The sequence below is a fragment of the Dipodomys spectabilis genome, unplaced genomic scaffold (assembly GCF_019054845.1).
Source record: "Dipodomys spectabilis isolate Male_0828 unplaced genomic scaffold, ASM1905484v1 ptg000021l, whole genome shotgun sequence".
Taxonomy (NCBI): Eukaryota; Metazoa; Chordata; class Mammalia; order Rodentia; family Heteromyidae; genus Dipodomys; species Dipodomys spectabilis.
Window position 1 is genome coordinate 8,654,526 of NW_024870698.1, and position 16,691 is coordinate 8,671,216.

At 45.0% G+C, this 16,691-nt stretch overlaps 1 protein-coding gene across 1 annotated transcript; it reads left to right on the forward strand.

Annotated features, from left to right (window-relative positions):
• The first annotated feature begins 437 nt into the window (after positions 1–437).
• On the forward strand, positions 438–11,311 carry Smim20 (small integral membrane protein 20). The gene is made up of 3 exons (XM_042674785.1): positions 438–659; positions 9,801–9,857; positions 10,716–11,311. Exons 1-3 carry the CDS (start codon positions 545–547, stop codon positions 10,751–10,753), a joined length of 210 nt encoding a protein of 69 aa, XP_042530719.1. The 5' UTR covers positions 438–544; the 3' UTR covers positions 10,754–11,311.
• Positions 11,312–16,691: the final 5,380 nt, after the last annotated feature.

Below are 16,691 nucleotides of genomic sequence, written 5' to 3' on the forward strand. Positions count from 1 at the left end.
CAGGGAAGCCTAGTGACTTGTCCCAAGGCTTGCAGTCAAGCCACGGTCAGAGACGGTGGGAGCTTGTGACAGTCACTAAATACCAAATTAATGAGGGACAGAGGAGAAAGTATTGGAACGGGTGAGTGGCTCGGGGGTGGGAGGAACCAGCTTGAGGACAGGGAGCAGAAGGCAGACAAGTCCACAGAAAACCCACCTGCCCCTGGCACTCTGCCCGCGCCTCCTGGTGAATGGCCCCTGAGACCACGCCCTAGGCTCCGCCCCGCCCCACCCGGCGCGGAGACCACACCCCTACCTCCACCCCGCCAGAGGCCCCGCCCACCCAGCGCGGAGACCACGCCTCAACCTCCACCCCTTCCATAGCCACGCCCCAATCTTGCGCGGAGACCACGCCTCTGGCGTCGTTTTCTACCCTCACCCCGCCCCGAGGCCCGGAAGTGAAAGCCGCTCCGCCTCTTCCGAGAGGGTCACGGCCCATTCGGCGGGAGAAGGTCTCCGAGCGTGCTGGGTTCGCTTGGGTCACCTCCGCTCCCGGTCTGGCGCCATGTCGGCGTCCCGGAACCTGCGCACCGCGCTCATTTTCGGCGGCTTCGTCTCCCTGGTCGGCGCAGCCTTCTACCCCATCTATTTCCGACCTCTAATTAGGGTGGAGGAATACCGTGAGTGACCTCTGACCCCGCGCGGTGGCCTGGCCCCAGTGACCCCACCCTCCCCTATCCCTGTCCCTGTCAGGTCACCTGGTGCGGTGGAGTCAAGCAGGCCCGGGTTCTAGTCCCGCAGCCTCTTGGCCTTCAGTGCTGCTATTGACTACAGCCATCTGTCCAGGAAGAGGCGCCTGTGTATGAAGCAGGTCGACACGAAATGCAGGTTCACCCAACTGTCACCGTGTGTCAGGTTAAGCACATGCTGGATCATTTAATTTGCACGACGTCTTCCCATTTTACAGAGGCGAGAACTGAGGCCCGGAGAAATTGTAGAGGTTGTTCAAGGTCGCACAGATAGTAAGTGGGAAGGCATTTATGCCCACCCGGGCCTGTATCTTCGAAACCTCCTCCAGACACCCAAGCAGAGTCTGATCGTGTAGGGAGAAGGCAGATGGATGCCCTGAGATGAAAGGTGTTTTTATTACACTTCATTTTCCACTCCCAAAGATATCTTTGAGCAGAAATATCTCAACCCTAAACTGTTAACCTGGGGTTTTTAGTTCTTCCTCTCCTTTTTCCTCCGATCGTTTTTCAGATTCTGCTGGTTTCCTTCATTTTAAGTTGGTTGCTCACATGACAATGGTGAATATCCTGGGAGTAATTTTCTTCCTTAATCATTCCAGTCCTATCATTCTAAAAGCCAAACTCTCCTTCCTTGAGACCTATACCTCAGGAAGGATTAGCACTTTGATACATTTGAAGCCATCTGTCAGAGACAAAATATTAGGCATTAGAGGCTCATTTTGTTCTCCAGGAAACCTGAATCATCTCGAAGATGGAAAAGGGCCAGCCCTGCCCCTGGAGGATATTAGCTGAGGCTGGAAGCTTGGTGATTTGAAGGCGAAAGCTCCATGTAAATGCTCTGCCCATCACAAAAACGCTGCTCACATTTGGTTTCTGGAAGGGGAGCCTTTTAAGGGCTTAGATTTCCTTGTAGCTTCTTTCCATTAGCCAAAACGGAGATGGCTCCTGCCTTCTGACTTCCAGCCTGGCTTCAGTGCACCCTGTGCAGGATAGAGTGGGATAATGTGGGACTCTGCGACAGTCCTGTGCAATCTGTTTCCATCATCATTTTTCCCTTCACTGAATCTCTGCCCCAGGCTATTTTATTATGGCTTCTAGAGTTGAACCTGGGACAAAGGGAATACTTTAGGTCCCATTAGCAAGATTTCTCTTATGGAGGCTAGATCAATGGTTCTTAACTGGGGTGGTTTTTTTTTTTTTTTCCTCCTTAACGGGCAAGTGGCCTTATTTGGAGACATTTTTTGTGTGTCACAAAGAGGGAACTGAAGACAAGGAATCCACAGGATAGAACTTAGGATAAACATTATGTAGGCACCGGATGGTCTCCATGATGATTTACCAGCCCTAGATGGGAGGGGGCCTTGGTTGAGAAGCCAGCTTGGGTTACATGGACAAGGTTAGGTGTGTGTTTCATGGGACATGTGTACTTGTCTGACAGGCTGTCTGAATTGCTTGAAATAGATAAGTAAATCAGCCCATTTTGGGCGAATATTTTATAAATGTAACTGCAATAGCCACCATTTATCTATCTATCTATCTATCTATATATATATATATATATATTTTTTTTTTTTTTTTGAGACAGAGTCTCACTATGTAACCTAGACTAGTCTCCAACTCAAAAGTCCCCTTGCCTTACTCTTCCAAGTCCTGGGATTACAGGCATAGCCACTGTGTCTAGTTGAGTGGCTGTTCTTTAAACTGGGAAGCTGTTGATGCTTACTCACTTTTCTGGTTCTATTTTGATTAATTTGGGAAACTTACCTGAGAGTCAGAGCTGATTCCTTAAACAAGTAAATAATACAGAACATCTACTTTTTAATTCAAAGATATCTGATACCTTTCTAAACACAACCAATATATTAAGCCATATGGTGTTCACAGTAACCCTGTGTGTTTTTATGCTGAATGATCTTCATCCCCATTATAAACGAACAATTAAATAAATTGGCAAGGACCCACAACTGAGGAGCCACTGATCTGGGATTTGAACTATTGCCCTTAATCCCTAAATCATACTACCTCTGGAGGGCTGGGAGGAGGGAGAGGAGGGGGGCTCAGCATCTTGCTAGATGAAAGACCTTGAAGCAATTACTTCACCTTTCTGAGCCCTTTCCTCTTCTCCATCCATAACTATGGAGTTTACTGGATAGAATTTACAAGGTAGGGGTGAATTAAATGAGCTAATGGTTGCATACCAGATTAGTACCATATAGTCTTATGTTAAGTGTTCCACACACAAAAACATTTTTAAAAACAAAGCCCAAGGACAGGGGTATAGGAGACTGAAGCAGGTGCACAGACTTCAGGCTTGCTGACCTGGTAGTGAACTGGGTCCCGGGTGCCTTGTGTGTTTGAGATCAGGTTGGGGAACCTGCTGGGTGGTCAGAGCTGCAGTTTACTGCAGTGCATTTGACTGGCATTCATTTAGCTGCTGTTCTTGCTTTTGTTCAAAGCTGGGATGTTAGTGGTCATTCGGCCACTGGCAGTTTTAGGTACAACAGGATGGTCAGAACGGCTCTTTCCATTATTCTCTGCCCAACCTGTTCTAGTCCACATGTCTCCCATGATGCTCCAATTGCTCCCAGGCCAGTCGGTACCGCCGCTGGTCACACTCAGTCACTGGTGGCTCATCTTTGCACACATTCTTCAGAGATCTATTTTTCTTTCCTCTGTAGTTTCAGTTTCTTTCTAGAATACATCTGTTAGAATTTCTTTGGGAAATGTTTGCTTGATAAAAAATGTGAGTCCCTCCAGGTCTTCGGCGGAGGAAAAGCCTGTTGTCCTGCCATTCGTTCTTCACATTTGATCATCTAGCTGGCTTGATTAAAATACTTTTGCAATGTGCTATGTCCCCTGAGCCCAGCCAGTGGAGGGTTATTGAAGTACTTGACAAGGACAGCAGTGATGGTGTGTACTGCGCAGGCGCTCACAGTGAGAAGGAGGACCCCAGTGGGGCAGATGCAGAAGCTGGATTTCTTTTGGCCTCAGGGAGCAGTCACTGGCCTGAACCACAGGTGGCTGTGGGTCTAAGAGAGTAATAAACTGAGGGGACTTGTGACTTGTGGCCCTGTAGATAAGGGAGAGAGAAGAAAAGGAAGGTGGTCCCCAGGAAACTTCCGGCTCCAGCAGCTGGAGCCTCGGTGGTGCTGATCACCAATAGGAAACACTAGAAGACATCAGTGTAGGGGTGAGGACAAGCTTGAAGGTTAGGAATCTAGATGTGCACATCTAGATGTGCACAAAGACAGTGGACTCACAGATCTGGAGTGCCAGGGCACGTGGGCAGACCATCACTGGGTATGTTGGGCTGGGGCAGGAAGAGCCAAACTGGCCCAGTCCAGAGGCCAGTGAATGCCAGGGTGTGAAGGTCTCAGGAAAGGCCTGCAGGGGATGAGGGGACCCTCAGAAAAGATGGAAGAGGAGTGGCTACGGAGGTAGGCTTTAGGCCTCCAGAGAATATCCTGTCACAAGTCCTAGGAAGACTGGGTGGTGAAAGGGGCGTGGCCTAGAGGCGAAAGGAGGAGTGGTTGCTTGGAGACCATGGGAAAGATAGGTGAAATCATGTCTAGGGTTTAGCAAAAAGAAGACAAAAATATTGCTTATTTTGTTAATGTTTACAGTGATTTAAAATTGAGCAAAGAGATTGCAACCAAGTCAATAACCTACTAAACTGTGTTTTTAAAGTTGGTTGAGGAGAACAGGAAGGGAACATTTGCAGCAGGTCAAGAGCTCTGGGGAGGGGTGGAGAGAAAGGAGAGCCCAGACAGATGGTGCTGGAAAGAGGACAGCCCACGGAGGGGGCATGGCAGGCTCTGAGCTCAGGTACCCAGTAGAACCTCAGGAGGAGGCGGGGCACGTCTTCTGGGGAAGGAACCATCTGGATGTAGTTCAACATGGCTTTGAAGTTGGCAAGTCATAAGTACTGTCAGCGATAGCTTACGTTCCCTGTGACCCAGGAAGGCAGGTCCTCTCTGAATAAGAAGCACAGCCTGAAGGAAGAGGGTCCCACTCTGAAACATTGTGCCTAGGCATCTGCAGAAGCCTTAGCCTCTGCCTTCCAGCTGCTCCTCTGTCTGCTGTCAGCCCTCCCTGCTGGCTGTCCTGTACACTTTTCTGCAGTGGACATCAGCCATAGCCAGAAGCCCAATGACCTGTATGTATTTCTGCCCTGGACATCAGCCATAGTCAGAAGGTCAAGTCCACAGTTCTTGGAAGGGCAAGACTGAGAACTTAGTTTCTAGTAAAAACAAGATTTGGAGCCAGAGGCCTGGTGAGGAAGGATCCCAGGCCATGTGGGCCCCAAAGTAGGTCACTCTGGACCCTTCAGCTGGACCAGGCTGGGTGTGGGGAGGATGGGGACAAGTAGATTCCAAGTCTGCTAGAATGAGCCTGCAGGCAGCAGAAACGAGGATGGATACTCAGTAAAGAGCCAAGGGGACCTTCCACAATGGCCACTGCAAAGTCTGCCTTAGGAGATGTCATGTTTGCATTCACTGTGGTCTACAGCTCTTTCCATCCATTAACTTTGCACGACTTTATAGGTTCTCTTGGATTACAAGGTCAGTTCTGTGGCAGTTGGCCTGCGGTCAGCTATGTAGAACCAAGGGCTTAGAACTATTTTGCTGTGATGCGACTTCCATCTTTTTGCACAACATGGTTTATGAGGTGGGCACATTTAGGGAAGGCAAGGTGGCATTAGAAATCTGACCTGTCTTTGTATCCTAGAACTACATGGTGATCCTGCATATATACGGTCGTTTAAATGGTATGTGTCATGGGTCCTGTGATCAACTGGTGAAACAGAATCAGATCATGTCTTTGACCTCGGTTCATTTTTATTTGAGTTAAATGTGCAGAAGCAGGAGACCATAGGACTTTGCCAGAAGAGGCTTGAGCTCATGCTCAATTTACCTCATGTAAATGACTTGCCCAGTGTCACTTAGCACATGAAGTACTGGGTACACACTGGATCCTGACTCCCTTGCCAGTTTAACACCCTGTCCTAGTACCTTTCGGACAGTGGAAGAATGTGTAAGAGGCAGCAAGGCGCAAGCATAACGCTGGTTGGCGAGCTGGCAGGAGATGCCTGTTCTGCCCTGTCACGTTTCCCTGAAAGTGTGGTGTCTGCCCGGCGGAACGTGGCTATAAGATGCTACCTGTTGTGGAGATAATGGAGCTTGTAAAGCCAATCTCCCTCTTACGCCGGGTCCTCCAGAGACTCTTCTTGTTCCTTTTGCCATACAACCAATGAAATGTGGAGACGGGCTGAGGCACCGAAAGCTCCCTGGATTCAACCAGATTAGTGGAGTGGGAGCAGCAGGGTCTGTCTGCTGTGCAGTGAGCCAGGGCTTCAGTAGCCATTGGCCCCTTCAGATACTCGTTTACTCGATCGAGGTTCGGTGTGGTGTGGTGTCTCTTCAGCCTCTGGTTCATACCTGCTGTTCTGACCATGTGGCTCCCACTAGCCAGCTATGCACACCTGCCATCATGGCCATTGATTCCCCTCCGCCAGCTGGCTCATCGCGGGTTGTTACAGCTGTTTGGTCTCCTCAGCCAGCTGGCAACAGTTGCTCCTTACTCCCCCTCAGCTCCTGCTTCACACCTGCTCTGCTGTCCACTCGTGCTGCTGTGGCTCCACAGCTATTGTGAGACACTATTGTGACCACCGCGTCCCCCTCAGCTGTGGTTTATATTTGCTGTTACGGTCCCACTCTGTCACTGCCTCACACCTGCTGTCTGGGTCCCCTCTGCCAGCTGTTCACCTCCTACTGTTAGGGTCAGTGGTTCCCCTGAGCCTCTGGCTCACACCTGCCAGCGGTACCCATCGAGTTCTGGATTTCCTTGTGGCAGAGTTTGTGCCTGGACCCTAACAGCAAAGTGGTAGGTTTCTCTCCAAATTTGTACTTTCTGTTTTCAGAAACCATAGATACCTTAAGAAATCATCATGGACCAGCTACAGTGTTGTTGCATTTTTTTTATATGTATGTTTGCATTGGGCTATTTTTCCATATTAAGAAAAACTCCAAACTCATACCAGAGATCCAAGAGTAGTACCAGTTACCAACATTTTGCACATTTGCTGTCTTTCCTAATGGAGTCTTATGTACATGTGTGTCTTCATCTATACACATGTAATTATATGTGTGTGTATTGTAGTCATTACTATTGTTTTGTAGAACCATTTAAGAGTAAACTGAAGACATTGTAAGCTTTCATCCCTAAACACATGAGCCTGTATTCTGGAGAAAAGGGCATTTCTTACCTCACCCCAGTCAGTGATCCAGTGCAGGAAGTTTGGAACTGATATATAATGCTGTTGTCTAATATACAGTCCTGACCTGCCTTCCCCGTTTGTCTCAATTACTTCAACTGTGAGTTGCTTTTATTTCAACTGTTCATTGGCAAGAGACGATGGAGGAGCTGGATTCGGGAGGAAGTCCTGGACATCAGCTTCTCTCTGCTTATTTATTTTAGCTTGCTTCCTGCTGGGGCTCCTCTAGAGCCACCCGGACTGCCGAGAAGCTGGTGCTCAGTGTACTGCATTTCTTTGTGTGGCTGTCAGTGTTAAATTCAGTAAAAAGTGGCACACTGAATTTATTTCCTAATGTGGACATTCAGTGTAAGGATGCATCGTCATTTCCACAAACTTAAAAATTAGTAGGTGGATTCTTTTCCTACCATGGCCAAGTCAGCACACCCTTATGTATAAGCCTCTTTAATAATACACCTGCACCCTTTGACTAGAGGTAAAGATTCTCAATTAAAACTACAAATCAAAGCACTGCCTTAGCACCAGGGGGCAGAGTCGGGCTTGCTGAGACACTGGAGTAGGGAATTTTCTTAACTCACTGGCCCATGGCTGGGTTTTAATCATTTCACCCACTCCACGAACATGCTCAGGACTGAAGTCAGTAATTAGCTTATTGGTTCACGTAGTCACATAGTGGGAACCCTGGCTTCCAGCATTGCTCTTTTCCCAAGAGCTTTATATATTTGCCAGTTCTCTAGTGATAGTAGGGAGAAGATTGTCAACTTCATCAAGATGTGCTGGCTAAATCCCAGGTGACTGTTTCTTAGCATATTCTGTAGTCACAAATAATGTGTCTTTGTGCTGTCATGAATTTACATAAGACTGCCTTGGCCTTACTGTGTTTATTAAACATTAATGGATTAAAGAACCAGCGGATGTAGATAGGATGCTAATACCTGGTTATCACTTGGTAGGAACTGGTTTAAATTGCCTGTCCAGGTCAAACTACAGAGGTGATTGCATCAGAAACAGGATTAGAGGAGATTACAGTGTGTTTAAAACAAATCCTCCACTTCTCTCCAACTTCATTAGCAATTAGCAAGGAAGTGTTCAGACAGGGATTCCTTTCTCTTCACTCTTCCCTGCTGCCTCACAAGAGGTTAGAGCACAATTAAGCATTCTGCCTCACCTCCCAAAGCAGCTTTCAGTGGCGCTCAGTGTTCTGGTGACCTGGCACTGTCTTTGGCATTGAGGTACCTGCTTTCTAGAAAACACGTTTGGTCCACCTAGATGAATGATTTTCTTAAATCTGTATGTCCAACATGCTATGACTATCCATTATTTCCCCAAACTCATTGATCCCTCTTCTTTGTCAGTATCAGAGGATAAACCTTTTAGGTCCAGAATATTATGACTGTTTCTGTTCCTGGACTACTGATGGCAATGTGGGCTTCCACTAAGCGTTTTTGAGATATCCCTACTTGGGAGACTTACATGTTGGCAGTGTGGGCTACTCAGGTCTACGGGAACTTGGTTTAAGTCTTGCGATGGGAGAACACTGTTTGTTTTAGAAGTCTAGCGCCTTCAAGGCTCTATACCAGCCTCTCGACTTGGGAGACATCTTGGCATGTCTAGGGCCCCAGAGGCTTGATTGCTCTTTACTTGCTGCTTTCAGCCATTGCCTGTAATCAGCCTCATTGTGCTTTGTCTTCTTCCTGTCCTTAGAATTGGATATCGAGTCCCATAATCTCCATGGCCAGTGTTTTATTTGCCAAAGCAAAAATGAGCATTGATACAACTACCAGGCAGGTTATTTAGGAGTGACTTTCCATTGCATCTCTGGAAAAACATGTTGGGTGAATATCAGAGTGTGTAGAACCTAGTTCTGGTACCTTTGTGCCTGTGTAACTTTATGAGAATCCAGAGGCCAAAATAAAGAAAATGAGCTAGCATTAAATAAGAACTAAATGTGGACTTAAAGAAACACTGTCGGTCTGGTTAAAACAAAGCTCTGATTACAACATTTAATTACTATAATTTAGTAGTAAACATCCTTTGGCTCCAAGTATTTCTTCTAACAGGCTGCCATTTGTTTGTCAAGATACTTAAAATAATAAGTCTTTGTTGTCACAGGCCTTGGGTTTGTTCTAAAGCACTTAGAAAGCCCACAGTCATAAAATGCTCAATTTCTCTTGGCCCTGGCCTGGTGGACTTCTCCAAAGAGACTGGGTTAGCTGCTGTAGCTATAGCCCGCTTACTAATTGGCACAGCACCTGCAATCAATTAGGGAAGCTTCAATTACCCAAACCAAAGCCACCCACCCAAAGATTCATTTTCTGCTCTATTTCCTATCAAAAACATAGCATATTTAGCTCTGAGTCCAGTCCTTCAGTGGAGTGCGTTTTAAGCATAGAAATGCCATCGTTTTCTTGGTAATTGTGCTCGTTCCTTCATTTCAGCGGCCTTCCGCTCGTAATATCCCGCCCACCGCTTCTTCAGAATTGTTCTTTTTCTGTTGTTTTGTTGCCTTTCCAAAATGCTGAGATCACAGGAAAAAGATGTTAGTTGGAGCTTTTCTTTTGAAGTATAGCTTTTGTTTTTATTGAAAGTACTCAATCTTTTTGCATTATAGGCTCTGGCTTCCACAACCTAAAAGCTTTGAGTGATGACATCTCTGAATTTAATAATTTTCATTAATCTCATGTCTCTTTTTGTCCTGTATCGTTGGCCCATGTAAATACAATTTTGTGCCTACCCCGCCCTCCTCCCTCCATGATCACTTTCTTTCTAAAGAGTAATTATTCTATTGTGTTTCTTAGAGAAGGAGCAAGCAATAAATCGGGCTGGGATTGTTCAAGAAAACGTGCAGCCACCAGGTAAACTTTAAAAAAAAATCAAAACAAGATGTAATCTACTCTTATGTGGTTTGTATGTGTTTGCTTTTTACCTTTAAAACTTTTAACTTTGATTTTGCTCTTTATTTTGTAATCGTTGCTATTTTCTAGGTGCTATCCAAGATTTTGTTTTAATGTTTCACTGCAGAATACTTTTTGCAAGTTCCTCTTTTGCACTTGATAAGTGGGCACAAAATGGAACAAGTGTGTAATTAAATATGAAGTGTGAATAGCTGTTTTGCAGATTTATTTACCAAGCACCTATTTAAACACCACCCTCATGGGAAACTGATATTTGCGTGTGAGGTGGTTTTTTTTTTGGGGGGGGGGGTGCCAGTACTGGGGCTTGAACTCAGGAACTGGGCATTGTCCCTGACCTTTTTTTTTCCCTTAAGCTTAGCACTCTGCCACTTGAGCCCTGTTATGTGCTATTTTAATTGATGTGGGTTTTGACTTTATACAAAAGCTCCAAAACCCCTTTATGGCTGAATAGGTCATTCCTTTAAGATGATTCAAGTTGGCTGAGACTGAGAGGTTTTCAGTTTATTAATCAAAACTCCTTAATCTGTGGCAGCATCTTATTTATTCCTTAATGAGGCCAGATACAGATCTTCTATTATGGGGCAGTTTTGGAGTCATTTCAAGGTCCCGCTTAGCCACCTTTGCTTTCTGGTCCCTTCATTCTAGGTCCCAGAAGGCCTCCTGACCCCCCTGTGTCTCTTGTCTAACCACATGGAAGCTGCACAACTCATTTTGGGTGTTCTTCTGTTTGTTTGGCATTGAGGGAAGTGCTACGACATTTAAAACTGAATTTTGTTTTATTTCCATGTCTTCCTATAGGGTTGAAAGTGTGGTCTGACCCATTTGGCAGGAAATGAGGAGACGATCACCACGTGCTGATATAAAGTGGCCTTTGTCCTGCCTTCCACTCTGCATTGTCAAGCACACTGGGTCACTCGTTGTGCAAGGGTGGTGGCTGGGAGGAGAACTCTGACAGCACCTGCAAGCCGCTTGCAATGAGGCTAGGTACTTCTTCCCTTCTCAAATACCAAGTGACCCTGAAATGGATGACCACAGGAAGGTCTTGTGATTCAGTTGATTTTCCATAAATAGACTGTTCTGTGAGGCTGCTTATAGGAGGCTTAATGAAGGCCCATGTCTGCCGCGCCACCTTCGACAGAAGGGATTTCAGTGAAAGCCCCCACAAGCTGAGCTGCCTCCTAGAGCTCTTTGGAAGCATTTCAGTTGCTAAAGCCCTTTGAGGACAAAGTACTCTGTGCTGCTTAAGAAGACAGTTTGTTTTAACTGCCTCTTGTGAAGATGGCTTCATGTTGGAAAGTAAGTGAATGGAAGCAGGTGGAACTGGACAGGGCACACAGTAGAAATCAGTGGTGTGTTCCCGGCAATGAATGTGCAGATTAAAATGATTCCTTTTACTCTGCAGTGCTGTGCTTTTTTTTTTCCTCCCTGAAATAAGTGTTCTGTCAGCTATAGTACCAAGAAGTATTATTTGCCTAGATTATATTTGGCCAGGTTATTTGTGTAGTATTCATCTATTCTAAAGGTAAATAGTATAATATTTGTCTCAACAAATATTGAATCCCATTTCTCTACCTGGGGAATTAATATCACCATTGTTTTTCCTTTCCTTCACTCTTTGTAGCCCCTTTCTAGGTCATTCTCTTCTATAGATCTCTCTTCATTCAATATCAGAGTGCCTTGCACATGGGGCTAGACTCTCCTTAGATGAACAATGTGGTGACATCATTTTATTACTGTGAACTTGATGTTTTCTTAATAGACAACTTGTCCAATTATGCAATTACTGTCAGAAATAAGATTGATAGTTTCAAAATGAAAAATCATCATTTTTTCGAGGGTATTCACTAATATTTAATTGACTTACAGTTAACAGTCCAATAGGGGAAGTTGCCTAATTCAGGATACATTTGCCCACTGTTTTCTTCTGAGGAGCCACCAAGCTCTTATGTCACTTAAGCTTCTGCAGATGCTTAGTTGAGTTTTCCTGGGACATAGGCAAGTGCCTGGTAATGTGCTTTGGAAGAGGTCCAGGCTAAGATGACTGGCTCTGAAAGGAGAACCACGGGGCTCGCTGGCTGTGTTGGAGGGGACAGACCCAGATTGTCTCCTGAGTGGGCTCTTTGTCCAGAGCCTGCCCCTGTACAGTCCACCTCCTTGCCAAGATGAAGGGGCTGTCTGTGCTGCTTAGTTGCCTTGATGGTCTAACAGGATCACTCTTCATGTTGTCAGACTGCTGTCCGCACTTGACAGAAGCCACACTGTTCATGAGGACTGACTGAGAGGCTCGCTGATCTCCAGAAATCCCAGTGGCATCCTGAGATTAATAATAAAAGCACATTTAGGAAACCGAGTTAGAAAGTTGATTATGTCTATTGGCTTTTAATTTGATTGTTTGTAGTAGAGGACATTTCTCAGGTGTGTTGGATCCTAGAGCCCTTCCCACAGGCTGCCTTCTGGGGCTTGTGATTAGATACAGCCTTCTGAGGAGACTTTCAGAGCAATAGCTGAACTGTTTGGTCTCTTAAACTTATAAGATCTCCATAATGATTCTATTTATATGTTTTTTTATATCTTTTTTTGGGGGGGGGGGGTTGGCTTGGCGTCTGGGTGCTGGCCTGAGCATTTTTTGCTCAAGGCTAACACCCTACTACTTTGGCCATAGCTCCACTTGCAGCTTTTTGGTAATTAATTGGAGGTAAGAGTTTCATAGACTTTTCTGCCCAAGCTGGTTTTGAACCTTAATCCTTGAATAGGATTACAGGTGTGAGGCACCAACACCTGGTTTATATAGGTTGTTATATCTATACATGTCTTTATAAAGTTACCCTGCCTCAAGTACTTTGTTATGAATATTGCTATAATACATATTTTATGCAAGCCATGAAAAGTGTCTGGCATTCAGATATTTCAGTGAGTTAATGAAAAAGATTTGTTATTGAAAAGACCATACACATGTTTGAAAGATGTTATGATTTGGGTGTAATTTGTATAGGGAGGTGGTTATACTGTGGGTTTTACCTATCCTGTGTCCTCCCACCTAGTGTGGGCTTGGCTCATAGCAGGCTCTGTCAGTATTGATTGATTGGATGATAAATTGGAAGAATGAATGATGAATGAGGTGACTGGTAGGTAGACACCCTTAAATGTCAAGCTGATATTTTTGGTTTTGCTTAATTAGAAGTCATAGAGTATTTTCAGTAGGAAGTTTTCTGCAAACTTCAAAACAAAATGTTATTGTTGAAATAGGCTATATTTAAAAACACTCACATTAAAGATTTGGTCCCAATCATTGAGAGGTGGTTGGATCATCAGTTCTCTGAGCTAACCAATGGATTTGTCCACTGATGGATTCATAGTTGAAGAATGTTATTGGAAAGTGATGGAATCGTTTGGAGATGGGCCTGGTTGGAGAAGTGGGCGCTGGAGGATGTGCCTGTCCAATGATGGAGTGTTAATCCCTAGAGCGGGCACTCAGCCAAGGAATGGCAGCTGGGTCACCCTTGCCAGCCTCTCCCTGCTGACTGGCATCAGCCAGGTACCTCTACACTGAGACTCAGCCTGGGGTTCTCCCTGCAGCTGTGACTGACGGAACACTTTAGGGAAAGATGAGGACTCATTGCTCCCTGAGTATGCTTGATAGGGACTCTAAAGGGGTCTCCTTTTGCAGAGATTCTGTCTGTCACCACATGAGAGTAAAGTAAGATTACAAAGTAAATAAGACAGTGCATTGTCCAGAGGCTCTTGGTTCCAAGTGACAAAATAAGACAAAACCTCAAATGACTAAAAGAATTCACATACACATTTGAAAACTCAAGATTCACTGCCATTTTTTGTCACAATCATTTGCAAACGAAAATAATTTGGCCCACATTAATAGTCCTAAAAATATTCACATTTTTTTTCTTCCTCTTCTGGAACTCTCACGACCAAAATGATAATCTTAAGGATATTTTATTTATTTATTTACTTACTTACTTATTGTAAAGGTGATGTACAGAGTTAAGTATATTTTTACTTAAAAATAATGGCAGCAGGCCAGGCACGGGTGGCTCACGACTGTATTCCTAACTACTCAGGAGGCTGACATCTGAGGATCCCAATTCAAAGCTAGCCTGGGAAAGAAAGGCCATGAGGCTCTTCTCTTCAATAAACCACTCAGAAAATCGGAAGTGGCACCGTGGCTCAAGTGGTAGATCTCTCCCCTTGAGCTGAAGAGCTGAGGGACAGCGCCCAGGCCCAGAGTTCAAGCCCCATGACTGACCAAAAAAAAAAAAAAAAATAGGACAGCAGATTTGATTGATGGCCTATGATATAGTCATTTTAAGTTATGCTTAAATTGTACTTTCATTTCCTGTTTTTTTTTATATTTTTGTTAGCACATACTATTTATATTTTCTACACATACATATTTTCTACAGCATTAGTGATCTAATTGATTGCCACTAATTCATCTATGTAGTAAACATTTATTGTAATAAAACAAAACATTATTACCCAGAGGCCTCAGGAAAGTCATTTTTCATATACTAGACAGTCAAGGGTTTATCTTGTTCTGATAGACATCTATAGCACTCTTTGCCCAACATTTTACCCCATTTCATGGAAACATCACCCCCCCCCCCAGCTCCTCATTTTTGCCCATCTCTTTCCCATTCTGTCTCTGTTGTGAGTGGAGCTAACTTCACCCCTATTTGGAAAGAGATACCTTGTCCAAGTTTGGCCATTCAGAACACTGGGCACATTTCTGGCCATAGGGATTGTATCCAGGATGGGCATGTATTATTAGTTTTGTCTCTTGGTTTCTGTGGTTTGCCTAGAGGAGGGTCTCTTGTTCACTTACGTGGAGCTGTAGGCATCCATTTTGAAACTGGGGAGAGCCAGTCTGTAGATTGTAGACTGAAGTCTGGAAGGAACCAACAGAAGACAGGTGCTGAGTCCCGGTAATATTCAAGCCTCTTGGATTCACTAGTTTCTCAAGCTGAGATACCTTTGCATTAATAAAAGTTAGTAAAATTCCTTTTGCCTCCATTTCAATTGCTTTTTTGTCATTGGCAGCTAAAACAGTGTTGACTTGGAATCTCAGTTTTATATTTTATGTTGTTTGTTTTTCTGAAATGCATTCCACATGGTGTTTTCACTTTCAGTAAAGATGTTAAACATGATTTCTCCCTCTCATTAGAGACAGGGTCATTACAGGAAGCATGCATAGCTTGCACTTCTGACCAGGCACTTCTCAGGCATGCTAGAGATTTTATTTTATTTATTTAATGAAGTTATTATTATTTTATTTTATTTTTTTGCTAGTTCTGGGGATTGAGCTCAGGGCCTGGGCACTGTCCCTGAGCTGCTGCTGCTTTTTTTTTTTTTTTTTTTTTTTTGGGTCTGGTTGTGGGGCTTGAACTCTGCGCCTGGGTGCTGTCCCTCAGCTCTTCAGCTCAAGGCTAGCACTCTACCACTTGAGCCGCAGTACCACTTCCGGCTTTTTTTCTTTTTGCTTATGTGGTGCTGAGGAATTGAACCCAGGGCCTCATGCATGCAAGGCAAGCACTCTACCACTGAGCCACCTTCCCAGCCCCCCTGAGCTTCTTTTGCTCAAGGCTAACACTCTACCACTGGAGCCACAGCGCCACTTCTGGCTTTTTCTGTTTATGTGGTACTGGGGAATCAAATCCAGGGCTTCATGCATGCAGGACAAGCACTCTATCACTAAGCTGCATTCCTAGCCCTTTGGCGTGCTTGAATTGCTGCTGGGGAGCTGGCCCAAGGGGCAGCCTTCCACCACTTGGGTGTGAGCTATGGAGAGCTCCCGGCTTCCTGGCTCTGCTTGTACCCAGCAGCGATTTCTCACTTGTCTCCTGAACTGCTTTGTTCTTATACAGTCATGTCTAAGGGGCTGTTGGTGTGGGCCTTTCTGTGGTGAGGGCCGTGGTATGAGGTGGCATTCTGGTTTCCTTATCTCTATCATGCTGTCCAGCTGGAAAGATCAGGCTCTGCCTTCTCTGATTTGCTGCTCTGGGCCTCAGAGACTGGAAAACCTTTCACCCCAATGCTGGAATCTGGCATCACATGAAAACAAACGCCTCTAATGTGCACTTGTGCACTCGAATGGATAATTGCAATGGTTTAGGGACATTTTGGCCACTCCCAAGAGGTGGGTTTTTAAAATTTTTTTGGTATTTGTTTCTGCATCATTCCAGATGGTTGAGGTTTACTGATGTTTCTGTTGATTGATGGCTTTTCTTGTTAATTTAACTAACAAGTTTTTCCCACTAAAGGACTGTATCCTGGGAAGAAAAGAGTTAGGATTGGAATGTTGTATAATTTTCCAAATTCGTGCTCCTCAGAGAAGGAAGTACACACAGCAGCGCTCTGAAATGCAGGCTACTCTTTACCTAATTGTGCTTCTCTTCTAAAATAGCCACTGTATTTTTCAGCTTTTAACAGCATACAATGTCGTGCAAGGGTGGAGTGGTTAGAGGGATTGTCTACTTAGGGCAGATGTGGGATCGGTTGCGCCCACGTGAACCGTGTGTGTCTGTACTTCCCCGCTAAACATGCGCTCACTGGAATACATAGGAGCCATTAAGCTTCGTAAATGCGAGGCTTGGATATTAGGTAAACATGTGCGAGGGGCATGCAGCTTGCTGCCTTGGCCAGGCTTAGTGAGAGCCCAAAGGGCACACTTCCCCCGGAGAAGCTCCAGCCGAGACAATTGTGTTTAGGAAACAGTAACCAGGGTCTGGTTTGGAAATTCCTAGGAAAACAGCAGCTCCA